Source organism: Anopheles stephensi, chromosome 2 (genome assembly GCF_013141755.1).
Source record: "Anopheles stephensi strain Indian chromosome 2, UCI_ANSTEP_V1.0, whole genome shotgun sequence".
In the NCBI taxonomy this organism is placed as follows: Eukaryota; Metazoa; Arthropoda; class Insecta; order Diptera; family Culicidae; genus Anopheles; species Anopheles stephensi.
In genome coordinates, this window is record NC_050202.1 from 83,622,427 (window position 1) to 83,648,891 (window position 26,465).

At 48.4% G+C, this 26,465-nt stretch overlaps 2 protein-coding genes across 7 annotated transcripts; both read right to left on the reverse strand.

Moving 5' to 3' along the window:
• Positions 1-171: 171 nt before the first annotated feature.
• LOC118503508 (tRNA (cytosine(34)-C(5))-methyltransferase) lies at positions 172-2,751 on the reverse strand. Its single transcript, XM_036036858.1, has 5 exons — positions 2,576-2,751; positions 1,097-2,513; positions 683-1,027; positions 468-617; positions 172-385 (listed from the first exon to the last, which is right to left on the reverse strand). Exons 1-5 carry the CDS (start codon positions 2,645-2,647, stop codon positions 264-266), a joined length of 2,106 nt encoding a protein of 701 aa, XP_035892751.1. The 5' UTR covers positions 2,648-2,751; the 3' UTR covers positions 172-263.
• A 283-nt stretch (positions 2,752-3,034) lies between these two features.
• On the reverse strand, positions 3,035-24,875 carry LOC118503505 (voltage-dependent T-type calcium channel subunit alpha-1G). 6 transcript variants are annotated; one of them, XM_036036854.1, is made up of 27 exons: positions 23,609-24,875; positions 23,354-23,465; positions 23,048-23,279; positions 22,784-22,961; positions 22,044-22,103; positions 18,493-18,614; positions 18,255-18,409; positions 18,088-18,180; positions 17,775-18,016; positions 17,010-17,403; positions 16,883-16,925; positions 16,746-16,816; positions 15,935-16,665; positions 15,640-15,843; positions 10,486-10,651; positions 9,120-9,275; positions 8,858-9,040; positions 8,641-8,787; positions 8,066-8,537; positions 7,408-7,984; positions 7,151-7,343; positions 6,919-7,068; positions 6,681-6,842; positions 6,375-6,593; positions 6,104-6,296; positions 5,581-6,044; positions 3,035-5,473 (listed from the first exon to the last, which is right to left on the reverse strand). In XM_036036854.1, the coding sequence occupies exons 1-27, from the start codon at positions 24,019-24,021 to the stop codon at positions 3,818-3,820; spliced, it is 7,788 nt and encodes a 2,595-aa protein (XP_035892747.1). In that variant the 5' UTR covers positions 24,022-24,875; the 3' UTR covers positions 3,035-3,817. The 6 variants fall into 6 exon arrangements, with proteins under 6 accessions (XP_035892747.1, XP_035892744.1, XP_035892743.1 ...); XM_036036851.1 differs by lacking the exon at positions 22,044-22,103 and adding an exon at positions 21,300-21,341 and having other exon boundaries at positions 16,746-16,925; XM_036036850.1 differs by having other exon boundaries at positions 16,746-16,925; positions 17,790-18,016.
• Positions 24,876-26,465: the final 1,590 nt, after the last annotated feature.

Below are 26,465 nucleotides of genomic sequence, written 5' to 3' on the forward strand. Positions count from 1 at the left end.
GTTCGCGGTATGTATGTGTTTCAACCCACCCTTAAGTAGATTAGAAATTGAATCGGCTTGTGGCACAGAAGCAGTTGGGGCAGCGATACTACTTTGTCGACACGCGTTTCTTCTTCCATTTCGCCCGTGCCAGGTGTCGGAATAATGAACCAATGCTGGCAAGGCTGTGTATTAGTAATTGTTTTAAAAAATGTTCTTTTTATTATCAACAACGTTTAAATGTTTTCTGTGCACCCTAGTACAATTGCTCGCTCGTTGGAAAGTTAATTGTCGTTCGATTCTTGTACCGTGGTCGCCTCGGCATCGGCAGCAGGATCATTCTCGTCCAACTCGTCCTCCTCTGCTACTTCTTCTGCTGCACGCTTGTCCTGGAATTTATTTTTTTCTGCCCCCAGAACCACAACGTTGTTACGAATTAACACACGGTACAGTGACGAAAGGGGCGCGAGCAATGAGCATTGACTTACCGAATTTCGAAAGATCTCCACCGAGCAGCCGCAGCATGTGCATCGTATCGTACTGATCGACGTACGCCCTCAAGCTCATGGCGCCCTTCCATCCTACTGTGGCGAGCTTTACGTCATCCACCATGCATTCTAGCACGCAGCTACCGGAAGCTGGAAAGCGATGATTTATCATTTTCTTCTACTATCTACTATCGTGCCGTGGCGCGCGCACTTACCAACATTCTTCAGGTTCTGTTGCGTTTCAGCGCACAGCGAAGAAATTTCGGGCGGCTTTGTGGGATCGGTACAGGACAGCAGCTCTATCAGATCCTTCCTCTGCACCATCACACGGCGCTGGCTGCCTATGTACGGGTTTACGCTCGCCAAACCCTCACTAGCGAGACGGAAGTCACACTCGATGTTACGCGTAGCGCACCGGACGAAGGATTTTACGCCCAGATTGATGATCTTGATGCGCTTCTCGTTCAGCTTCACAATATCGCGCACCACACTCGTGCAGAAGTACACGTTCTTCTTCTTTCCCACCTTACACCGGGTCAGCAGGTTTCGTGGCTCAAAGTCTGTAGAAAGAGATCGTCGATCAGGTTTAGGTGTTGGGAGGAAAACGAAACCCGCCCCGAGCCTCTTACCTTCACGCAGCTGGAAGAACTGGTTGAGCGAATCAAACACCTCCTCCTTCTCTTCGAAAAACACAAAAGGATCTTCTTTAAAGCCCCGCATGTACTTCGCTTTCTTCGGCGGAGGCTCAACGATCGGGGTGCTGTCGGGCGTCTCCTGTCCATCGGCCACCACCGCTTCCCACGGCAGTGGTTTCGTTTTCTGCAACAGCGCCACAAAGAACCCGCCCGTGTTCTGCTGATGTGGCAAAATGCGCAAACACCGGTCGAGATGGTACTTGTCGACCGCTTCCTCCTTCGACGGTGGGAACATGCCGGGCCTAATGACGGTTCGCTGAGATTCGGGCACATCGTCGAACGTTTTGTAGAACGTAAGATCCTTCGAGGCCGGTTCCCAGTAGGTCATGCCGTTAGAATACTTGAGCGTCGGTAGCTTATCGCTACACTCGACAATCTCCAGCGCACCGTCGGCCTCCTGCAGCAGATGGTGCAGTACGGCTTCGTTTTCGATCGGATTCAACGAGCAGGTTGAGTAAACGACCCGTCCACCTACCTCGAGCAGTTCTGCGCCACGCTTCAGTATGCGGTACTGCAGCCCATGCAGATTGGATGCCTGCGCCAGGTTCCACTTGTTCCAGATGTCGGCATTTTTCCTCAGTGTCCCGTCACCCGAGCAGGGAACGTCGCAGAGCACCCGGTCGAACTTTAGCGGACTCACCGTGCCGTCCTTCGTGTATTGCATCGCAGGAAACGTGGAGCTGTCCCCGTTCGTCACCAGAAAGCACGGTGAGTTCAGGCGCTTCGTTTGGTGCACCAGCATGTAACACCGGTTGTTGTCCACATCGTTCGCCATCACGAACCCGGACGGGGTGGTACCACCATCGTTCGCGTGCAGCGATTCGATTAGCTGCGCCGTTTTGGAGCCAGGTGCGGCACACATGTCCAGCACCTTGTGGTGCGACTCCACGCCGAGCACCAGCGGAGGAATCATCGACACTGCCTCCTGCCGACTGATGTACCCGGAGCTGGTTTCCGAGATGAGAAAATTGTGCAGCTTAAACAGTGGCTCCGAGCGACGAATGTCCTTCCGGGACAGCTCCAACTGCCAGGCCATTTCCCGCGGGTACCATGCGAGACATTGGGGTGGTTCCACCAGTGCGTCCGCGTCTTCGTTGCGCAGCTCCTTCACCGCACGGATGTACTCTTCGAAGAAGTCTTGCTTGATCAGCTTCAGCAGCAGCGATGCTTGCGCCTTCGAGCCGGTGATGCGGAATGTTACCGGCAAGTTCCTTCTCATGTGTGCCAAAAATTGGTCCCACTCTGCATCGCTGCCGCAGATCTGCTGGTGTTTGTAGTACGTCTCGAACGATTCATTCTCAAGCACAATGCTCTCGTACGGCTTGTCTCTACGCGCCGGTGGTTCAGCGCCCTGCAACAATGATATGAAGAAACGGTGAAACCATTTGTTTTCCCACTTGCCACCGACATTACCTTCTCCTTGTTGTTGCGCTTCTTTTTAGCAAACGGGTTCTGTTTGTTCGTCATATGCTTCGGTTTGCCCATCGTTTCCAACTAGCTAGACACGTTGTTTTCTGCTGCAAAAAAAAAATCGTAAACTTTCCGCGAGTGAAGATGCCGGCACAAACAGCAGCCAAGAGGAAGAAAACATCGCGAGGCAGCTGTCAAACTTCGGCAGTGTCATCGGAGCGAGGTTCGGGCTAGTGCTATAAACCCATGGTTCGCTATAAAATTCATCGTTTTCCGTTAATTTCAAACAAGTAGTTGCAGAAGATCGGTTGCAATTTGAAACGTACTAAATCCAGCCAACGCCAAATTACGCAGGCCTGCGTAATAACGCAACGTTAAATAACGCAACGTGAACTGCTTTCTTGGACTGTTTCGGAATACATCCACCATGACGTCTCATGGTTCAATAGTGCAATCACCTCATTTACGTATACTATTTCTTTATTACCTGGAACAATAGTAATAGATAAATCGAAGAGTGCTACTTTCCATAATAACGAGAGTACACGCTTGTTTGTTACGCTTGAGGATTTGCTAAGCTTTCCCTTTGTTTTTTTGTTTCTGTTTCACTAGACCTAAAACACCATAAATTCAATATGAATACAAAACTTCATAGTTCTGCGTCCCGCTAAATTCTCTTCTATAAAGGCGATACTCTAAGATTGTCCTTTTTGATCCATGTTTTTAGCTTGTCCTTGTAGAAGTTGAATAATTGCCCTCACTGCTGGCCGACTTGCACCTACGCAGCGGATTGTTAGGCTGCTTGGCAGCCCCTCAGTTCCGGCTCTACCAAAAGATAACCAAGAGGACACCATTGGAGAAACCAGTGTGTGAAAAGAGTGAAAGGTTCCGAAACGTCTCGGTCCATTCCGCCGCGGCCGCTTAGCCGGCGTATGTAAGTGATGTAATTGCTTTTTTCCCCTACCGCCGTACTTCGCTCGGCTCGAGATTTGGAGTTGGCACTGTTTGTTTGCATAAAATCACTATCTAAAGACCATCTAATTATAATACTTTGATGTAATAATGAACAGTTTTACCATTTTCAACAAACCTACGAATGTAATCAATCAATTGCTTATGGTGTGTGCACGCAAACGAGGTTAGAGAAATATCTCTCTCTCTCTCTCTCTCTCTCTCTCTCTCTCGCTCTCTCTCCTTCTCTCTTTCTTACTCACACACACACAGACTCTCTATTTGCGCTGCTTACTAGATTTTGCGTCGCTCGGAAATGATGCGAATAATTTCGCACGATTCCGAATTTTTGACCGATTCCGCACCGAACCCGCCGCCCTCGCCCGGTATACTGAGCAGAGCGCCGGCCCCGAGACAATGGTTGCTGCCAGGACTGCCACTATCGGCGACGGTGGCCACCGGAAGCAGCAGGGAGCTCTCATCATTCGTCTCACCGTCCTCGTCCAGGGCAGTCTGTTTGAACAGCTGCTTGGTGCTGCCGGATCTGCTTTTGGGCTGCAGCTTAGGAACCGAGAGAAACGATTTGTTCGAAACAGTGCTACCACTGGCCGTCGTGTTGCTGCTGCCACTGTTCCCGATAGCGGTGGGCGTCGTACTTGCGCCAAGCGTCGTCACTGACAGACAACCATCGGTGGCCAGCGGCGCTCCGTCGTGCCCGTCCGAGGACGCTTTCGGGGTTCTGGTTGGATCGTAGTCTAAACTCAATTGACGTGATTCCAGCTTGCCACCGGCTTGATGCCGCGATCGACTTGACGAGGTGATTGTCGAGCATTGCGATTCCACCGGATCGCCCTCCGCACCATCAACCGGACCGACTGGCCCGGACGATCCTCGGCGAGGATCCTCCGTCCTGGGGGGTTCTCCCTTACCGGTACCACCGCCCACCATGGCACCCGGTAGAGTAATGTTGAGACACCCATCATCCTTGAACCCCTTCCGCTTACCTTCGCCCGAGGGCCGACCATCGCAAGACTTGCTGAAAAGGTTCGTCTTGTTGATCAAAATTTTCTTGTTAACGTTTTTGGAGTTGTACTCCTTGGCAGAGTTCAACCCTTCCATCCCTTTGCCCTCCGGCCCCTCGCCAATCTTCTTCATCTTCTTCTCGTCGCCGCAAACGCTCCCACCAACACCAACAGCAACGCCACTACCACCACCACCGCCGCCACTGCCGTCGTCCCGGCAGCCCGGCTCCACAATTTCTTCGCCCTCGGCGTTAATGTTATTTTCCGCCGTTTCGTCATAGGAATTGTTATTGGTGTATGAGTTGAAAACCGAGAGGCCTAGATTCTGGTTGAAATACTGTATGGTCTGACGACGTTGAATATTGCTCTTCTTCTCCAAGATCGGAGTACTGTACGTGAAATTCGAAGGCAAGGAAGAAACTTTGGTTAGTGGGCGTTTGTGAACTTGCTTGTTATCGTCGTTCAGCTGCATGCAAAGCGCTTGTTCCTCCTCAAACTCTTGCTCTCTTTCGAATTCGCGTTCCAGCTCCGTGTCAATATCCAATTCATCTTCCATCTGCTTGTGGCTTTCTTCCAGATGCTTCATCAGCACGGCCACAACCACATTCACCAATACGAACTGTGCCATCAGCACGAAGATGACGAAGAAGATCGGCGCTATGATCGTGCTCACGCAGCAATTTTTCACGCAATCGGCCGCGTCGTCGCAATCGTCCCGCAGCGTGTCCTTCATGATGCCGTTCCAGTTGTCACCGGTGGCCACACGGAACAGCGTCAAGAAGGCCATACCGAAGTTGGCAAAGTGTGCATGCTCTCCCAAACCCTGGCACGGTACTTCCTCGGAGCATTCGAGCCGCCCGAACAGCTCTACACCGAGTGCGGCAAAGATAAAGAATAGCAGGAAAAACAGCAGGCCCAGGTTACCAACCTACGGGAGAATCCGGAAAAACAAACCAAAACAAACGGACAGATTGGTCAGTGCGTGTTAGTTAACACAGTCGCCCGGTCGGCGTCCTTCGGTGGTATGGAGCTTACCTGTGGTAACGCCTGCATTACGGTGTCCAGGAGAGCACGGATACCCTTGGCCATCTTCAGCAGCTTTAGTACGCGAGCGATCCGCAGGACGCGCATCACACGAATGATGGTCGGATTGATCGGTATAATGTTCGTCTCGAGCTCCTCCAACACAATACCCACGATCGACAGTATCACGATCGCGACGTCCAGCTGGTTCCAGCGATCTTTCATGTATATCTTAACACCTAGCGCAAGCAACTTCATCGCCGCCTCGAGTATGAACACGGCGGTGAAGAAGTAGTTAAAAATCTTCAGCGCATACTCCAGCGCCAGCGGCATCATGTAGTACTCCATCGCCATCGTCACCACGTTCAGCCCTATGACGGCAGCGATCGCCAAATCGAAGTACTTCGAGGTGACCACGTTGTGCACGAAAAGGCGCATCGGCGAATAGTTCGTGTAGTACGGTGGCTCATGCATTCCTGTGGGGGTAACCAAGTAACAGTATTAATGGAACGAAAAGTTAGTGCACTACGCATACTTTTGCGCTTTTTCTCCATCTGCAGTGCTCGTTTAGCTGCCCGCCGGATCTTTTCCTCCTTCTCCTGCTCCTCGCGGCAGCGATGGAAGTTCTCGACGACCACTCCGACGAACATGTTCAGCACAAAGAATCCGACGAGCAGTATGAAGGCAATAAAGTACAGCAGGCGCCACTCGTTGTAGTTGACGATCGGCTGTATGTGTGTGTGTGTTAAGAGAGTTGTTGATGAAACGGCTACCAACGGTAGGCATAATGCTAGTTCACTCCGTACCTGCTGGTCCACGCCAACCGCATCGAGCCCGGTGTACATGATGTTAACCCAACCGTCGCGCGACGACAGCACGAACAAGGACATGAGTGCTTTGCCCAGATCGTCAAAGTTGTACTTTCTGTTGATCCAGACGTTCCCCTCGTATTTCAAACAGTCCTGTTTGTTCTTGACATCCTTAATGTTTTCGCCCTCGCAGTAGTAGAACGTACCCTTGAAGAGCTGCCGTGGAGAAATGGAAACGGAACAGTGTAGTAAGATGTAACACAAAAACGCGGTGGCCTCTCCGGGCGGTGTTTGATTGCCGACCTGCACTCCCAAAATACCAAAGATGATGAAAAATGTACAGCAAATCAGCACAATGTTACCGATCGGGCGTAACGAAGAGAGGAGTGTCTGAACGACTAGCTTCAGCCCTGGCGCACGATTTATCACCCGCAGCGGGCGCAACGATCGCAGCAGTCTGAACACCTGGAACGGATAGCAAAACGGGGTTTACTTGTTGGACGCATCACAGTTACGCCCTCTCACGTCACTTGACACTTACCCGCAAGATACCAAAGATCCGGGGACTCGATTCGCTAATCAGCGACATCAGCAGATCAACGATCGAGATAATCACCAGCGAACCGTCCATGATGTTCCATCCCGAGGTGAAGTAGGCGTCCGGTCCGTAGAACAGTCCGGCTGAAACCACCTGAAGGAACGTGCGCGTGATCAGCGATTTGTAACGCCCTGAATGTATGCAATACCCCTTTCCCCGGGCGGTCAACGCTTACCTTGATGAACATTTCCACTGCAAACACGACAGTGAAAACATAGTTGGCAGTGGAGAGAAAGTATCGTTCGGTGCAGTTGGGTGGAATGTTGGGACGTTCCATCGCCAGCGTGATGCAGTTGAGCGCGATAAACAGCAGAATGACGTTGTCGAACCATTTCTGGTTGACAAACCACGTGCAAACCTGTCGAAATCTGAAACAGCGGATCGATATTGATCAGGTTCGGGCATGATCATCCGGATGCGATGTTGTGTTACCTGTTGTGTTCGGGAAACAGGTACAGCGTGTACGTTTCGTGATCCTCCACGAAATGGTACGGCGTGACCATGCGGAAGAACTGCTTCAGTCTGCCCTTGCCCTTCTTCTTCGGCGTCCCGTCGTTTCTGGTCGTCTTGCCGCCCAGCTCGGTACTGTTTCCCGCAATCTTGAAAGCGTTCGACGACTTGTCCAGCTTACCCTTGTCCAGCTCGTCCTGCAGCTGTTTGATTTCGAGATTGCGGATGCTGCTCATCGGCGACTGTTTGTGGTAGGCTTGCTCGAACGAGGACATACGGCGCCGATTGTTCGGCGTCCTAATGTCGCACAATCGTAGCGAGTTTTTGCGATCGAAGTAGTACTTCGTGCTGCCATTGTTGTAGTAGCAGCGAGGGTGTGACGTTAGGCTGAGGTTGCTAGCAATGCTGCTCGCCCCACTGTCGACCTTGACCGAGGACGATCGTCTTACCGAGCTGCGCCTGCGATTCGGCGTCCTCGAACCTTGCGTATCGTTCTGTATCCGGTTGCTTTTTTCCAACAGCGGATCATGCGTTCTGCGGCGATCACTTGCACCGAACCCTACGGAATACGAAACGAATGCAGACATATTAACCCACCGCACAGGGCAGCCGCTGCATCCAAACGGTCGCGGGTGCTCACCTTTAGGCTGAGATAAAATCTTTCCATTGTTCAGAACACCCTCCTCTGTGGAGACCTGCCGATGAAGGCCACCATTGGCTGTTTCCTCCTTCCCAACGGCTTTCGGTGCACTGACCGACTCGGTGAGCGGTTTATCCGACTTTTTCTGGTGCTTTTCCGCCACCGCCAACCGGCTGTCGGACGAGGTGGTGTGGTTCTTGTCGTGCTTCTTGCGCATCTCATTCAGCACGGGCGTACCCTCGAAGAACGTGCGATCGTCCAGTGTTTTCAGCGACCCTAGTATGGAGGGCGGCTTCAGCAGGGAAGAGTTTTCCCGCTCGTACTTCTCAAAGTCTGCCTGATCCCAGTCCTTGAAGCTCGTGCCCGACTCCATCGTGCCGCTCGGCGAATCTTGGGGCGTTGCCGCCGTGGTGGTAATAATCGGCGGATCCTGAACCTGGATGTTGTACAGCTTCAGTGATTCGGTCTTTTTCTAGAAAGGAAGGTAAACACGCAAAGCAAAGGCACCCAGTTACTATGGTTGTGGGAGCGGGAAACGATAAGGATCTCTTGCAAAAAAGAAGCAACAAACGTACCCCCCTATTCTTTTTGCCTGCGCTAGGTTCCGGCTTTGAGACGTCCTTCTCGCGTTTGTTTTTCTGGGCCACGTTTTTCGGATCTTCGTAGTTGGGTTGCAGCAAACGTTGCTTCTGAATGTTGCACTTTATATCCAGATTGCGTACCTGCGGTGGGGAGATGGAGTCGCGGATCATGGGATGACCTGTACAGAAACGATCACCTCACAGTACGTACCTTGCTGAGCTCCTCGACGCTGTACCACTTGCCCCGGGACCCATTGTAGCTGTCCGTGGTGGAAGATTCGGAAAAACTGCGCTGATCGTCGTACACCTCCATGCTTTGCTCCTGTGCCAGGGCTTCGGCGTTCAGCTTAGCCTTCACCAGCTCTCGCTGCTCTCTTTCGCGCCTCTCGTTACGCTACGGTTAAGCACCGAGTCAGACAAAACCGTGTTAGGAAATGTTTGCGCATGGGCGCTGCCCAATGTAAGACACGTACCTCCGAGCTGAAGCCCTCCACCAGAATAGCGACTAACAGATTGAACAGCACATAATTACCGAACGTCATGAGCGTGACAAAGTAGAGTGCGGCCCAATGGCTTGTCTTTTCCATGCCATTGAACAGCACCACATTCCAGTCCTCCTGCGTGAGTATCTAGACGGGGAAAGAACGGGGGAAAGACAACAGAGTGACGGTTGCCGAGAGGGGCTGGTGTAAGACGGTTTCGCGGTATCAACTGGCCAACGCAATACACGACACAACAAATGGACAGTTCGGTAAGAGGGATAGAGGTTCACAGTAGCGGAAGTATAACATCGAGATGGTACGAACAACACACGGCTACAGAGCATAATCAAATCAGGGGGATAAGGCGGGATCGGGATCAGGCTGGGTACTGGATTATGAGTACAAGTTGCATTCCAACGTATATTACCAACACTACAGCTACAGTACTACGATACAAAACCAAAGATTAGGTAACAGTTTGGAAGGATGTAACGATAGAATAGACAAAATTCGTTCATATTCAGTCGGAATCGACGGAGCAAGGTGCACATGGACGATGAAGCGCAGAACTGCGCCGAACTACTAACAAATCGAACCAATGGAGCACTAAACATAGAGCGTACGGTAACGGAAAACGACAGTAAAGAAAGAAACAATACCATGAGAACGATGAAGGGTGCCAACGATCGAACCCAACGAAACAGAGTGTTACATGAAGAAAGGAACGAGGTGTGAACGAAAATGAGGATCGCCGAGGATCATGCTATCCTTCTGCGTCGCAAGAAAAGACAGCTGGACAGAGGTGGTTCAAGCGATGCGATAACTTGGTAGATAGTGTACTTTAAGTTGTGTTTCACATACAGAAAGGTTAAAAAAGCAAAAACAGTGTTGTAGCGTTGCACATAGACTAGCCGAAACGAGCAAATGGCGGCTGCTCGTCCTGAGTTCACCGTGCACAGTCATGCCAGATGTGCTTTGGTTCGTTTCGACTGTGAAGCATGTGTACGATCACGAACCGATCAGTTTAGAGAGATTGTGTACAGAAGATGGTAGAGAGTGTAGGATAGTGTAACACAGTAAGGGGTATACAAACTTGTACAGGTAGTATTAAACGCTCGAGTTGGACGAGAAAGATAAATGAACAACATCAACAGTAGTATAGCTTTACAGGGCACCTACGCCCGCAACACGTTGAACTGGGAATCGTACATACTTAAACCCACACAAAAACACATACACACGGTCACACATAAAAAACACACACACGCACACACACACAGGAGAATGAATGGGGAGCGCGTAGTAGTAGCGCGCTACGGAACACGGTACAGCGTGCGTGGAGGATGGCGTCACTTACTTGAAACACGGTTACAGTGGCCCAGAGGATATTGTTGAAATGCTTACGGTCGCATTCACATTGCGGATGCTTGGAGACAATTTCTGGACAAGTACATTCCCTTTCTTTCCCGCCTTCTTCGACAAACTTACAGAACTTACCTCCAAAAAGGTACATGCCAAGAATGCTATAAATTGTGGTATACATGTATGTATATATATATATATAATTATGCTTTCAAAAACGATGCAAGAACCAATATATAACTAAAGCATTCATTTATCACCGACTATATGAGTATTTGGTAACGAGTTTCTATGGCTACCGCACCACGCCGCCTGTACTGCACGTGAAACGGTAAGCTCTAACGGTCAATTCAAACAAACGGTTGCTCAAACGTCAACCGTCGGTCAAAGCATAGTACACATTGACTTGATTCGCTTTACAATGGTGGCTCACCTGTTCGCTGCAGAACAGACGGCGTTGGCACGATCGTCGGAACTGTATATTGTATTATGTTTTGTATTAATTTGATTCGCTATATATTGTTTGACTGTATGTCTGATTTGTTCTGACCTGACGGTGTTAGTGGTATACTAGCGCGGCATACAGCACGGGTCGTACGTATGTTTATGTCCCACTGTCCCACATGCAAATGCAGTTCCCCCCCTCGCCTATAAAGCTAGACCGATGTATGCCGTGTGTATACGTATGGAAGTAATGGAAGCCGCAATACTAACTTCACACTACTTCACATCTGTACTGTACTGGCTGTTCTTTGTGTGAGTGTGTCTGTTTTTCTTGTGTGTGTGTGTGTGTGTGTGTGTGTGTGTGTGTGTGTGTGTGTGTGTGTGTGTGTGTGTGTGTGTGTGTGTGTGTGTGTGTGTGTGTGTGTGTGTGTGTGTGTGTGTGTGTGTGTGTGTGTGTGTGTGTGTGTGTGTGTGTGTGTGTGTGTGTGTGTGTGTGTGTGTGTGTGTGTGTGTGTGTGTGTGTGTGTGTGTGTGTGACACTATGGTTTGATAACTCATCTTTCTTGACTACCTGACCAGTATGGAGATTGTTGATTGGGGTGTTGATTTACTGTTATGGGTATTTAAGTGGTTTTCGTTTATCTGAACGGGGTTTGTAGTTATTTGTGGCTGGTTTTTTGTTTCCATTTTTTTTTGGTGTATTAATTGGTGTATTAATTGGAAGGTCATCGTACAGCGAGATGAATGTATAATTTTCTTTTCTGGTTTCTAGACTGGTTTGGTTCTAGCCAAAATTGTAGTAGTAGTGTCTCCACCCTTGGGCAGTGAGTATGTGTGTGTGTGTGGTTTAGCTGAGCTGCTATCATCTCTCTCTCTCTCTCCCTATCTTGTCTTTTGATGTACTGTATTTGGAAGGGTGGATTATGTTTTTTTGTTGTTGTCTGTTCCTTGCCGCCTTCTAAAGTTGCCCGGCAGACTAGTGGCAGTTTGTAGTTAGTTGTGAAGCAAAAGTGGCCAATCTGTTACTGCCACTACTGCTGCTGCTGGTGGTACTAAGACTACTACTACTACTGGTACTACTAGCATTAGGCTGCTGGAGGCTCAGTTTCGTGTTGGAAGTAGTATGCACCGCGGGTGTGGATCTTTGACGCCATGTATAGGGTTCTGTTTCGGTAGCCCTAACCTGACAACCTGACAGATATGCTGCGTGATATGAGTGTTGCGCCTTAGCTGCGTGTGATCGGAACGGATCGCAATGAGTGGTAATCTGGTAGCGGTAGGATCAAAGTAAAGAGAGCATGAAGAAGAAGAAAACAGAGATGGAAAAAGGCGAATAAGAAGGCAAACACGATACATGCACGAGCGAACAAATGCAGTAGAAGTGGTCTTTCTTGCACACCGACCAGTGACAGAGAGATCTTGCACTTGGATGGTTGTTTGGTGTGTATGGCTCGCGTCTGTGCGTGTGTGTGTGTGTATATATTTCATCTTTGTGAAGTACACCGCATGAGAGGTTACAACAACATGGTGGCATGGTTAAGTATCCAAGTACTGCTCCTAACCGTGTAGAGTGCGGTGTTCGAACGCTGGACGGTTGTTTTTAGTTGCAATTTAGAGCTGGTTACGTTACTGCGTTACTTTATGATACAACGAAAAACTCATGCGCAAGAGAAACAGGACATAGGACCGTTTCGCCCCTTTTCAAATTTACACAGTAAAGAGAGGGAATTATATAAAAAAACAATACCGGATTAATATGATACTCGGTTGAACGCATGTACAGACAGGAAGGATGAAGTAGCATTACAGTGTACAACAGTGGGTGTCGTCGTGTAGCTCGACCAATAATCCAGCTTAACATACACATCCAGAGTCCAGGTGGGTTTTTGAATTTGATGTACAAAACGAAACAAATTGAAACAATTCGAGCAAATTCGGGCAATTCGTGCTGAATATTAGTAGTTTGGATTTTTTTTTCGGGTTTGGTTTGCAAACTTGCAGCTTGGAAAAGAAAACTGGCTCAGACTTACCTTTATTTTCGGGATGGAAGGGATAATGGAGACTAGTAGGAGCGTATAGTTTGGTATTGTTTTTGGTTACTATCAATAATATTTCTTTGTTTTTCGTTGCGTTTAATTATCTACATACAGTATTGAGCTGTTTGAAATGTATGTATGTGTATCGGGTTTGTTTTGTACACTGAGTGAGTTATATTATACAAAATTCCACCAAAAAAGAAAGAAAAGAAACGAAAATCAAACAATGCAAAAACACTCTGGCGTCAACCTGCGCACATTAGAAGAATACGATGCATAATACTCAGACGTACGTGTGTGTGTTTATACCGGTAACATTCGCATCCAAAAACTTTGTTATCGTTCAAAGGTTGAGGAGCAGAAGGAACGGAAGGATTGGATTGCCAGGAGCAGAAAACAAAACCAGGTGTTAATAAACGGAAGTGAGAAGAAACTAAACTAAACTAGATTAGGGATAACGCGTATCGAATTGAGCCAACGGGGGTGGAATATACTATAAGGAGTCGTAATTAGTAGCATACACACTTGCTGTACACTGGATCTAATGCTAAGGTTAGCGACCGGGCGATCGGTACCGGGAAAACCGTTTGTGCGACTAGAAACGATCGCGAAGGATCTACTCTGTTCACACTGAACACTGAACTAGGCCATATAAACGGGGGTTCCAGGGTTATTTGAGTGAGTGTTTGCGCGACTAGGCTGGGACTCTCGCTCGTTAGCTCGATCGACAAGCGGATCAGGAACATGTTGGCGGTTCGCGTAAGAAAGGAGTTAATGAAAGAAAAAAAAAACAAATCAACAAAAACGCATACAGCACAACAAAACTCAAAACTATCAAATGTCAAAACGTAAATGCGGCAAACACAAAGGACAAACGGAACATGGTGCACAGCAGTGGAGATATAGAAGTTCAGGTAAAGTTAACATGGCAGTCGTTTTTTTTTTTGTTTCTATATTGCAAACAATCAAACCAACACAATGGAAGAAACAAAAATCAAAACAGAAACAAACAAAAACAATCGCATACTTTCCCAGATAACAACCAAAACCGAACAAATAGGGGCTGTGAATGCATTTACAGTTTGAAGCGAATATGGCTATTAGTTAGAAGAAAACGTATCATTACAAGGAAGTTTTGAGGGGATTAGAGGGCGGAACGGGGGGAGTGGTCAGATAACTTAGAAAGAAAAGAAACAAAAGCATACGGGAGACGGGATGGCGAGAAACAAGAAAGTGTACAAGAGAAAGACGAAAGGTAGATAGTGGGGTTGCGTATTTAAATACCTGAAACACGGTCACCAGGGCCCACAGGAGGCTGTCAAAATTTTTTCTATCACACTCCACCTCTCCGGCGGTCTCGTTTTTTTCGCAGAACTTGCAGCCAAACAGATTCATTCCAAGTATACTTGGGAAAACACAGGTGATGATGAGGTTTGAGTTGATTATTTTGGTTTTTTTTTTATCATAGGCAATTTGTTTTTTTTTTAGGGGGGGAAAAAGCACATTCGGTACGGTTTAAGTATATAATCGGTTTTGCGGCAATATGGTGAGAGAGCAACAGGGTGGGAGTTGAGCAAAAGGGGAAGAACACGATCAGAAGTATAATAGTATAGGAAGACAGAAGAGGCTAGGCATGGGATGGTGTATCACGGTGTTAGTTTGTCGGCAAACAGGAAAAAGGCTATATCTGGTAGCTGAACTCCACACTTTACATACACCCGTTTTTGGTGAGGGGGGAGAATGGTGGGTGTGTGGGTGGCGGGGGAGATCTGACGGGGGTTTGTGTCTAGAAGGCTAGAGTGTTGCAGAGCAAACCACTGTACAGCATGTTGCTTTTTGTACTAGGTGAGCGAAAGGCAACGCGAACCGCGCTATGTATAGGCATATGGTAGGTGGCAGCAAGTGCTCAAGTCTTGTGGCTGTCTTAACAGATAGATATAAGTATACAGAGAGAAAGAGAGACAGAGATATGTGGATGGTGTGATGGTGGTTGATCAACAGTGTTGGTATATATTGTACAGCGGGAAGGAAAGATAGAGATGGTATGAGAAGAACGCTTGGGTGAGACAACGATCTGCTATTATAAACAGCTTCCCCAACAGAGGGGCCATCGACAGTTGCGGCGAAAGTGGTGCGGTGAACCCGACTAGTGTCTTAGCATAGTTAGCACTGTACACCGCTGCTACCAGGACACCTTGATCACAGTCGTAAACGTAAGCGAACTAGCGAACGAAAGACGGGTTTCGAATTCGACTTCTGGAGACACACCAACAGCTCCAGAAATATAATCTACTCCTGTATCTCTTGCTCCTGTGCTCGAACCTGACTCCTCTACGGGGCTGGCAGACCAACCACTCCGCTCGAGACTAGCGGCGACGTATGACCGTCCTTCCTTGATTAATAACCAATATAATACAGATATAGATATGGCGCTCTGTTCCTTTTTTTCAGGCCTAGCATTTTGTTTCGATCTCGTTTTGCTTTGCTTCCTGTTTTTTTTGTTCTCTTTTGTTCAGGTACGATTTTTGTTTAAGGGGCTTGCTTAGCTTTTTCGGTTTTTTTGTTGTTGTTTGTTTGTCAGGGATTTCTACGGTCCCCAGCGACGGGACGGATCGACTACTACATGCTAATGGGGAGTTTTGGAGGAAAGAATGGAATGCGTCACCTACCTGAATATGAATATGAAGAGTATCAGCAGGCTGAAAAAGATTGCCACATTGTCCATGGTGCGCAGCATGACAAACAGCTGCCGGCGCAGATTGGGCATGAAGCGCACGAGCTTCAGTATTCGCAGCAGCCGGAAGGTGCGCAGCACGCTCAAGCCCGAGCTGCCCTGTCCCTCGCCAAGGTAAGCTTGCGCTAACTCCACCACGCTACGTCGAAGAGGATCAGAACACAAACACACACACAGAGATATTGTAATCGTACGCGCTACATCTCGGAAGCAAATCGCAACGCATATACCTGAGTATGACAATCACACCATCGAACACGTTGAACCCGTTGGCGACATACCGGAAGGGTCCTTCGGCGATCACCTTGAGGATCATTTCCACCGCAAAGATGGCGGAGAACACGATGTTGCTCGTCTCGACGATGGCGGTCAGCTCTGCCGGTTGATCGTGATACTCGATGCCCATCGAGAGCGTGTTGATGAGGATCGCGAGCAGTATGCCCTGCTGGAAGTACTTGTGATCGACCAGCTTCTTCACGAGGACGCGCGTCACGTGGCACGAGCGGCGGAAGCAACGCCACACGCCAATCAGCACCCTCGCACACTTGGAGCGCTGAGCGGGCTTCTCCTCCGCCAGACCTTGGTTCTGATAGTACTCGTAACAGCAGGCAAACTCCTCCATGTTGATGTTGTTAATGCCCGTCGAGACTGGATCGAAGCTGGCCCGCGAAGGTTCGTTGCTGGACTTGCTGCTCAGCCGCTCTATCTCGGGCAGAGGCAAATTCGCGTTCGTCTGTTGACCGCCCGGTTGGTTGGTAAGGAAGCGGGCCGGTTCCGTACCCTTGGCACGCTTCAGCGACGTGTAGAACGATTCGAGCGTCGTTTGACCTGTGGGCAGGGCGGCCGAGAAGGCTACCGAGAATGCCAACAGCTCCTGACAGGTCATCGCGTCCGTTAGACAGAGATCGGAGTACTCATTAAACACGGTGCTCACTGTTTGCAGCGAGTGTGGCAAGTTAACCTGTGGGACGGTAGGAAATCGTTTTTAGTACCACGGAAGCTCGGTTAGCTCGCTGAGCCGAATGCACAGCACCACCGTACCTGCCAGATGCTTCCATCACCCGCTTGGGTCATTTTCTCCAAACAGTACACATTCTTATCTTGCGGTGGTTCTGTAATGGTTGGAGGCGTATGAAGCACTACATATTCGTTAAACATAACGGACGATCTTCGTCTACCTGCTGACGGCGGGCTTAGCAAGCTCGGCATACAGTGGTGATCCTGCGGTGAAAGAGACGAACGGTCAATAGTTGAGCCTTAGTAAATGCTGCCTTCCTTCACCACACACACACACACAGAGCTTACTTGTCCGTTTGATTGATCCTCATTGTTGATCTTGAGCAGTAACACTTTCTGGCGATCCTCGTTCAGATAGTTGGTCGAATTGTTTAGTGCATTGTTTTTGATGTTCTCCAGCGATACAATCTCCGAAACCTCGGGTGATGAAACCTGATTGTCCACCGGGACAGTGCCCGTCTCCGGGTGGTTAAGCGCCGCGACGCCCGTCCGATTGATCGACAGATTGGACTGCAGATCGTGCTTGTTCTTTTGCTGCTGCAGATTGGTGATCGAAGCGTGCTGCAGCAGGGCGCCCATGCGCGGACACTTTGGGTGATGGGCTTTGATTTTGTTCGGCGACAGTGTGATCGTTTCCGGTGTGCACGGTATGAGACCTTCCTTGCGCCTTTGCATGTGGTATCTGTGTTGGGGACGAGACGAAGACGGCAGAAAGATTCGTATGTGCAGTAATGGTTTGGAGCTGTGCGGTTTGGTTAGTGTACGTTTGTAGTTGTGCATAGTTGTGCACCGTCGGGAAGAAGGTGTTGCCTGGAAAGAAGGGTGCCAACACTTTTGGCATGCAAAGGGCGCTTCGAGGGGGGGAGGGAGTGAGAGTTCTACTTGGCAGACAGACAGACAGACATGAAGCAGTAAGCCTGACAGTGCGTGTGCTGACTGATCAAGCATCACGCGGGAAACTAGTAACAGAACCACAGAGCGACGACATCCTGCCGTCGGACGTGATGCTACTCGCTAGGGTGCGTAGTTAGTCGTAAAACAGCTCATTCATACTTATACAATCGTAACTTCTTAATGATGCGGCGCTTGAGACGGCGGTAAAGATGGCCGATGTACTTGACGATCTCGGCGTAGCAGGTCGTCGGTTCCGAGTTGTTTGTGCTGGACGCAAGTGTGGAGGAGGATGTAAATCGGGCCCGCTCCTGTCGCATCCGCTCCATCTCGCGCTTCTTCGTCTCGGAGAACTGTGTCGCGATGACGACCAGGCAGAGGTTGATCATGAAGAACGAGCCAATCTGTTGGGGATGGAATTGAGGATTGTTCAACACAACATTCACGTATGATTGCTCGGCGCCATTGCACTTACCACTATCAGTAGCACGAAGTAGATCCAATCCCAGAAACTGTGCGCGTCTTGCACGTAGTACATGATGTCGGTCCAGCCTTCGAGAGATATGACCTGGTGGAGGGGGATATACCGTTTCGATTACCTAGGCTCTCTCTCTCTCAAACGTAAATGTCAGGTTTTCTTACAAGAAATATTGCAACCCACGCGAGTCCTATGTTGTCGAACGATATTGTCCCCTGGAACGGATTGTTGCCGAGCTGCGTACAGTTCGTGTAGTACTGGTTCCAGTTCACACAGGCCGTAGCAGTGGGTTCATTCTCCGAGTAGGGCAATGCCGTGTCTGTGAGCGAATGGAGTTGGAAGATGGAAGACGGAAGACGGTTTAGTACCGTGGAAGATTGGCAAACAGTTTGCTAGCATTACCATTGCATACGAGCGGTCCTAATCGATAGGGTGGTAGATTCTGGCACAGGTGCATTCCGGAGTCTTCTGGCTTGGAGCAGATGTAGTCCTGCTCCTTGGAGAACTCGTAGTAAAAGGAAACACTAAAAGTTCGCAGTGTTTTTAGGGCACATCGGTAGCGCAGCGGCGACAATGACGGAGGCACACACGCACACACACGCACAATAAATACGCACACACACACACAGACAGACGCAAGGGAAAAGAAAGAAGAGTATTAATCGCCAAGAATAATGATCGGTGAAATGTCAGAATATCAAAAAGGAAAAACAAACGAAAAAGATAAAATCAAAACATTGTACAATATATCTATATGATTAGATTCTATCTATGGTGGTGTCTAACTATAACACTAGTTTGCCAGCAGAGTCCTTACTGACACACACACACACACAGAGACACACACGTACGTACACATATATACACAATGGAAGGTAGAATGAAACACAGGTACAGCTACTATACGGATACCATCGGGTGGAGTCGGAGTAGTATGGGATTAAAGGTGGACACGCCAATCGTGACTACATCTTCTGGGGGAATTCTACCAACTGTTGGGGAACTACTCTAATTGAAACTACACACGGACAGCCACCGAAAGACAGCCAAGCACACACATCGCAGGTATGGAGAAGTCATCGCAGGGATCCATTTAGTAGAAAGTTCCTCGTGTCAGTGGACTGCTACTACCACTACTAGATGCTCCAGGATGAAAAGAGGGCGAGTCGAACGCCTGTTGCCTACCCTGTTTCATCTCGGATGTATTACTACTTACACACACACACACACACAACACACACAGGTACACACCGAAACACGCGCACTACTCTAAGTACATCGAAACGTGAACTGAAAGGTTTTGCGTGAAAACAGTTGGAAAACAGTTTCAAGGTTGGTGGTAAAAATTGTCACAGAGACAGACTGCAGTGTTTGATATCCTGATGTTCGCAGAGTGGCAAGGATCGCTCGTTTCTTTTTTTTTGTACAGAAAAACAGAAAAACCATACACGCGTATAGCATACAGCAACAAAGCCTGACTGTGGCGATCGAAGCAAGTGGAATCGCGCAACCGTCCAGACTCACGTAAGCACGATAGATAGAACCTGCGTAACGAGGCGACTCGTACGCGAAGGAATACAGAGAAGAATGCTTGGACTTCCCGGAGCCGCATTCGCGGTGCGATCTTATTGAACCGAAAATACCTATTTTTACTGTTTGGATGCAATAAGCAATGCTGGTAACTGGTAACAACTATGCGGAAAGAAGGAAGTTAAGGGGTGTACAAATATGTATACAGATGCAGATGCTGTTACTTTTTTTGTTGTTGTTGGCTTGGAGGTGAACATGTATTTTACAGTGGACATGTGTTTCTGAGTGAGCATTCTGATGGGGGTAGCGTAGGAGGAGCGCGAGTGGTATCTTGTTCTGGTGATCATATAATGTATTTGATTGTGGTTGCTTGTTTTACTATCAGGCTTTGTTGACCCTGGCTTTGTTGAGTAGTTAAGGCAGAGTTGAGCGGCGAATTAAGTTACAAAACGCGCGCAAATAGTGGGGTATTGGGATTGTCAACTGAAGGGGACAGAATGGCTTGAGCATATCTTCTGTGACGCTTTTTTCTCACACGGTTCGATAGAAAAGGGGGGCGGGGGAGAAAGGTAAACTAGCTACCCGGCTAGTGAGCAGATGTCTCTATCGAGAGATAGTGTGCTACAGAGGGATGCACCAGTTTGAAGTGAAGAAGTAGGTAAGAAGGTTCAATTATCGCTTTTGTGTAGAACGAACGAAAAACAAACGAACAAAAGGGGAAACGAAAAACAGGACCCTGTTCAAATGATGTTCGAAACATGAAGGAAACGTAATACACAGCAAAACAGTTCTACTAGCTAGAACCACCCGGCAACATCGATCGGCTAGCAATAGTGGCATTGGTTTGCTCCGCCATCCTGCTCACGGTGGGGCGGTGTTCCATTTTTCGAAACATAAAAAAAGGAAAAGCTACAGTCCATCCGGCTGGAGCGTGCACGGTGGTTGAAGATCTTAAGCGAAACGAGTTTTGGAAAAGACAAGTCAACTGTCAATTTGAATGTTGACCAAACAAGTTCAAAGTACAATCGGCTTTTCCAATTATGTTTACAAACAGGCAGAGATAGTAGATAGTAGTAGGACTGCTTTTCGGCACTCTTCCGTTCAAGCAGCTGATCGAGCTAAGTAGATTTCTCCTGACGCATCTGAGCGCCATCTAGCGGGTTTTTTTGTGGCTGGTAGCTCATTGGATGGAGCTTAGCACTCACAACTATCACATTCGATGGAACAGTTTTACTCTCCTCTTAGGTCCCCCACTAGTGGCACTCCCCAGTGATCTAGAAAATCGTTATTGCATACATTTAGGCGTAGCAAATGGCGTGTTTTCACATTTTGGGCTTGGTTATTTGTCATGGGACCAGTTCAAATGGTTGTCTCGATTACTAATTTCAGTAATAAACTTTTGAATTTCGTTGGAAAACCAGCAGCGTGCACGCTCTTGATGGAATAGACTGTAACACATACACACACATATTCAAAAAAAAAAAACAAGAAACAAAACAAAAAATTACCAATAATAAACCAAACCAACGCAAATGTAGCACAACATGTGTGGACAGCGAAAGATATGTATCTAGGAGAAACCGGAACGGAAATCAAACGAAAAACGTAGAGATGAGAGATCACAAAATGGATAATTGAAGAAGGCATCTGAATTGGTCAAAAAGTGGGAAATTCCTTACGAATTCAAGCGTACGCGAACTCTGTACTCATCTGGAAGGGGCCTGTAATGAAGTGTGTTAGTTTTGGATTACATTACTGCACATGGTAGGCACGCATGGGGTTGGTGGTGGTGGTGGGGTAAATGGGTGTAAGTGGGTGGAAAGTGGGAAGTTGAGCGTCCTCCGGTACGGCGTCTGTTGGTGGTCTGAGTGGGGGGTGGGGTTGATGTTTGTTGAGCTGTGTTGTCGGTTTGCAGAGTTTGAGATCGAACCGAAAATCGAACATAACATAACATGTTGCACAGAAATGAACATAAAAATAGGTATTTTCGCATTTTATGAAAACGACAAGGACGAACGGAGTACGGGAACGGAAGGGCGGGCTAGGGCTGATCGCGAGAGAAACAGAGAGAAAGAGAGAGAGAGAGACACACACAGCCGTGAAACACACAGAAACGTAAGCGAGTAAGTGAGCAGCATTAGTTGGCCGGGGGAGAGTAAGTGTGTGTGTCAGGCGTTGTTTGGGGGGGGGGGGGGGTTTAGTACAGCGCACTGGACATTTCTTAAGTTCAGCCTCCATACGGCGAGCAGTTATAGCAGTTTCGTGAAGCCTGTGAGCCAGCCACTTATTACAGCCACAGAGTAAGGCTAAGGTTAGTATTTCACCCGCCCGTGGACCCAGCCACAACTCTACAAGGGCGGGAAATGCCAAACAAAAACCCAAAAACAAATGGAAAACGAAATACGTATTGGAGACGCAATTACTCTGTTTTGATTTTTTTCTGGTTAACAATTCGGTAGTAAATGTTACGCGGAGACGACGTGCTAAAACAGAAAAAGAAAATGTACAAAAGTTTATATACAAAACAAAACAAAAAAGAAAACAAACGATCAGGTTGGGACGCGAGATGGGGTAGGGTGGAAGGTGGGGGACACAACGTTCACGGGGTGGCTTGTAATGGGGCAGTTAGGCGTAAGGGAGTGAATTTAATTATTCACATCCTGCTCGTGGGCATTTTTCGGGGGGGGGGGGGGTTTCTTGGTACGATAGAACCACGCTCCTGTCTAGCTTCTGGAGGCTCAAGCTTAAGGCGCGAATACGGGTGTGTCGGGTGAAAAACTATACACTATACAGTTCGACGAGGGACAGACGATAAAACGAAAGGACATTGGTGGGGGAAAAAATTACAAAGGAACTGTACAATTTTTCGGGACGCGACTTCGTTTAGTTCTTCATGGGAAAGGAAATCAGGGAAGAACAGGAGGGACAAATGGGGCTTAGGATCACGACATCTCCAAACAGGAGAGAAAGAGAGAGAGAGAGACATGATAAATAACGCTAAATTGTTGATTTGCTTTTTTTTTGGTTTTGGATTATAAGAAAAAAGTTCGCTAACTACAAAGGTCGCTATCGAAAAAGGTAGAATGTGGAGCAAAAAGTAAACCAAGTCAAACGGGAAAACGGGGAAACGCTGGTCGCTGGACGGCTGGTGCCAGCTACTTACAGGTAGGACGGCGGTGACACATTGTCCGGCAGCTTAATGACGCACCGCTGGCGCAGGATACCTTCCCACAGCTGCACCCCGACAATGCCGAAGATGAAAAACACGAAGAAACACAGCAGCAGAACGTTGCCGAGCATGGGCAGCGTGTCCAGCAGCAGCATCACCAGAATTCGCATGCCTAGCGGTGAGACACACACACAAACACACATTGGAGTTGGGAATTCTTCTTCAACGACATTAAGGACACCCTCGGCCGACACTTACTCGGAATGCGATTGATGGCACGCAATGGCCGCAGTACGCGTATGGTACGGATGGCGGTTAGGTTAAGGTTCTCCACCTGCAGACAGTACTCGAGCGCACCGGCAAGCACGATGAAAAAGTCGAGCCGATTCCACGAATCGGCCAGATACGTACCCTTGCCCCAGGCACCCATCGCCACAATCTTGATTGTCATCTCGAGCGAGAAGAAGGCAAAGATGATGTCATCGAATATCTGGAAAGTGAAACGGTGGCGATGTGCGTGAGTCGCGGGGAGTTTGGGAGCGGGTGCCGAACAGTCGACCGTACCTGCAGTATCTTGCAGCGATTGGTAACGCAAGCATCATCCACACACGGCTGATACATGCCCAGTGTGACGCAGTTAAGCAGAATGACTATCATCGAGATACGCTCGAACCACGTGCTCGAGTCGCAAGATAAACCGTGGAGTTAAGGAAAAGAAACAAAAAATACTTCGCGCCCTGGGGCGACATTTAATATTTAAGCAATCGAAGAAGAAGAACAAAGAGCAGAGAAGAGACTAGCCGTTTTTGAAAAGGATATGGATTAGTGATGAGCTGCAGGCACCAGATGCGTGGCTTCGTTTCCTGAGCAAGGTACTTGAGCGAGAACTCGGTGAAGCCCGGGTACGGGAGGTTCGGCTCGTCGTACGACGAGGACGACGTGTCACCATCGCTGCAGCTGCTCCCGGACGTGTCGGTACCATCGCTGGATGTGGACACACGTCCTGCTGGTGCAGCTCCTCCTCCTCCTCCTCCTCCTCCACCGCCCTTCGCGACCGAGGGCCGCTTCTGCTGCTGCTGCTGCCGCACACTGTTCCGATGCTGTACCGTCGCGGTCGGTGGACCGCTTGGTTCATTCTTCAGATTCAACGAATCAATCACACCACCATAATTGACCTTATCGGTGTACACGGTTTGCTGCGTTGCGGCAGTATCCTTCGTGGCGTTTCTCATGGCGGCACCGGAACGGATGGTGCCCCTGGTGCCCCGAGAGCTGCGGCCTGCCCACTAAGGCTGGTGCGATTCCACCATGTACAGCATGCAACTGGGACCCCCGTGATTCGCACCACAGATCGAACGAGTGATTACTATTTATTTTCACCACACACACACACACGCGCCACTAATCCACTACTACACTAGCCAACGCAAAACGGCGCCACTACCAACACACACACACGGGCGCACGAGAGCGTAGTTAAATTAAACGGCAAACGATTTCCTTTTCTTTTTTCTGGCTTTGCCTTTTTCTTCTTTCTCCCTATATCACTCGCTATTGCACGGACTCGATATCATCTCAATTACACCCAGATGATGATGCTGTTGTTTTCCCGTTCGCTCTGCTTCTTCTTTTCTGTTCACCTTCGTTTTTTTTCCTTTTTTTTCCTTTGACGGCTCTCCACACTCGAACTCGACGACGTTTCGCTCAATCAATAGTCTGGTGAAAAAACCAACATGGCCTGCTGGGTCGAACGTTGCGGAAAATTCGGAACAAAACGCCCTTGGCTGTGTGGGGAAGGGGGAAAGATGTGGACGACGGGTTTTTGTGGCCTTCGGATGGGGTGGAATATTTTCACGATGCCGTTGCCAATTGTCGATCAATTTTCACTGCACCGTCATTAATCCCACCACAATATCGGGCAGCGTATGCACACAGCGCCCATCTAGCAGGAGCACCCTTTTCGGGGAGCAACTTTTCCGCACGCACACACACACACGCGCGCACACACAGCTAGCTTCCAGCAGCAGCAGCAACAGTGAGACGACAGCGAGCACAAATTTTCCCGTCCGTTCGTGCCAAACGCGAAACACACATTGAGACGCTGTGCTCCGGAATCTGAAAATACCCTATCCGAGAGACCGTGTTCACAGGGTTTTCTGTGGGCATGCGCACCAGGTTTCCCGCACTCCCGAACAGTTTGGCAGTTGATGTAAACAAACGGACGACGACGACGACGACGATGGTGTTGCAGTGCAACAGATGAAAATGCGGCGGACACAGGGTGTTTCAGGGAAGGGCCGGCGTGTCCGTGTGTGCGTGTGTCTGTTTTGGGGCAAATGGTTTGGGAAAACGCACGTGGCCCACTCGTGCCGCAGGGAGGTAGGTGGGAAGACAGATTGAGAGCTAGGGAGTGAGCGGCATGGTAGATTTTCCGCCAGGTGGGATCATTTTTCCGTGATAGTTGGGATACGGTTTCGAATTCATTTGGAAATGCCGTGCGGGAAATCACCTCAAGGATATCTTCAGCTACTGTATAATGTGTTTGAAGAACGTGGTTTTAAATAATTGTATGTATTTGAGTGAAAAATCAATAATTTTCATTCATCATCTTGTTTAAAGGATAATAAATCATTGAGAAAATTATTTGGTTTCATAGTAGAATAAATAAAAACACAGAAGGATACTTGCGTGGTAGCAGGGGACACGTTCAACGGGGTCCTAGCTAAAAGATCCAAGATTCTACGTCCTAGTCTTGTCCAAAAACCCTCGTCATTTAAAGGGTCTAAAGTCTAGAATGTCTAGAAGGGGTTTTGTCCAAGGAATCTCTTCCAAGGCACCTGCTACATGATCTGCTTTAAGCTCTTCGTCGTACAAGGTGATTCGATAATGCGATCTTCCTCAAGGAGCCTCCCCACATTTTAGGAAGTTCATTTCACGAGCCTTGTTCTCTAGGCCTGGCTGTCCAGGCGGGCCTAAGAGGTTTCGCCTCCAACAATGTATCATTAAACGAATCTCATTCTGTGGGCTTCTCTATCCCAGAACTCTCGTTCAAGCGAGCTCGTGCATAGGACCTCGCTTTTCCCAGGGGTCTTCTTCCAGGGGCCTCGTTTTATAACTCTTATAAAAGGGGAGAGTCCTAATTGTCCATGGAGTTTAAGAGGTTTTGTTGGCTAGAGCAATAATTCGACAATGTGCTGACGAAGAACAAAATTAATATAAATTAGTAACAAATCGATCGAAACCAATCAAAACTGCAGGTGATGAGATTTTGACTCATTTCATTTAACAAGAATTTAACAATGCAATCCTTCCTTTACGGCCTATTTTTAACATTTTTTAAGCCATTTTTTCTTTCTTCATTCATATTGCTTCATTTATCTGTTCAATGTCGTCACATAGTGTAAGCTGTGTATGGGACAAAAAGTAGGCGGAGCTAATCGGCGAATGAGAGCACAAAGTGAAGCGCAGGAAGCGAGAGAGCGCGTACAATGCTCTCCGCACAATGCAAGCGGCTCGCATGCGTTTTAGGCAAAATTTATTTTTCTATAGGAATCTACCACTTTTTAAAAGAACATTTGGACTTTTATCAAGACGGATCACATGAAGCAGTGCAGTACTTTTATGCAGAATTATTGCACGTTTATTTTTAATTTTGAAACCCTGAAAGGCGGATGAA

Bases quoted from the DNA above. Each gene is read 5' to 3' on its own strand.
- LOC118503505 (XM_036036849.1), bottom strand. From the start codon at position 24,021: ATGAGAAACGCCACGAAGGATACTGCCGCAACGCAGCAAACCGTGTAC. The intron at 18,017-18,087 runs GTAAGTGCAATG...CATCCCCAACAG, and splicing joins ACTTCGTGCTACTGATAGTG to ATTGGCTCGTTCTTCATGAT. The intron at 8,788-8,857 runs GTACGTACTGTG...TCCCCACCGCAG, and splicing joins GCGTCGAGGAGCTCAGCAAG to GTACGCAATCTGGATATAAA.
- LOC118503508 (XM_036036858.1), bottom strand. From the start codon at position 2,647: ATGGGCAAACCGAAGCATATGACGAACAAACAGAACCCGTTTGCTAAA. The intron at 2,514-2,575 runs GTAATGTCGGTG...TCATTGTTGCAG, and splicing joins AGCGCAACAACAAGGAGAAG to GGCGCTGAACCACCGGCGCG. The intron at 1,028-1,096 runs GTAAGAGGCTCG...CTCTTTCTACAG, and splicing joins GTTCTTCCAGCTGCGTGAAG to ACTTTGAGCCACGAAACCTG.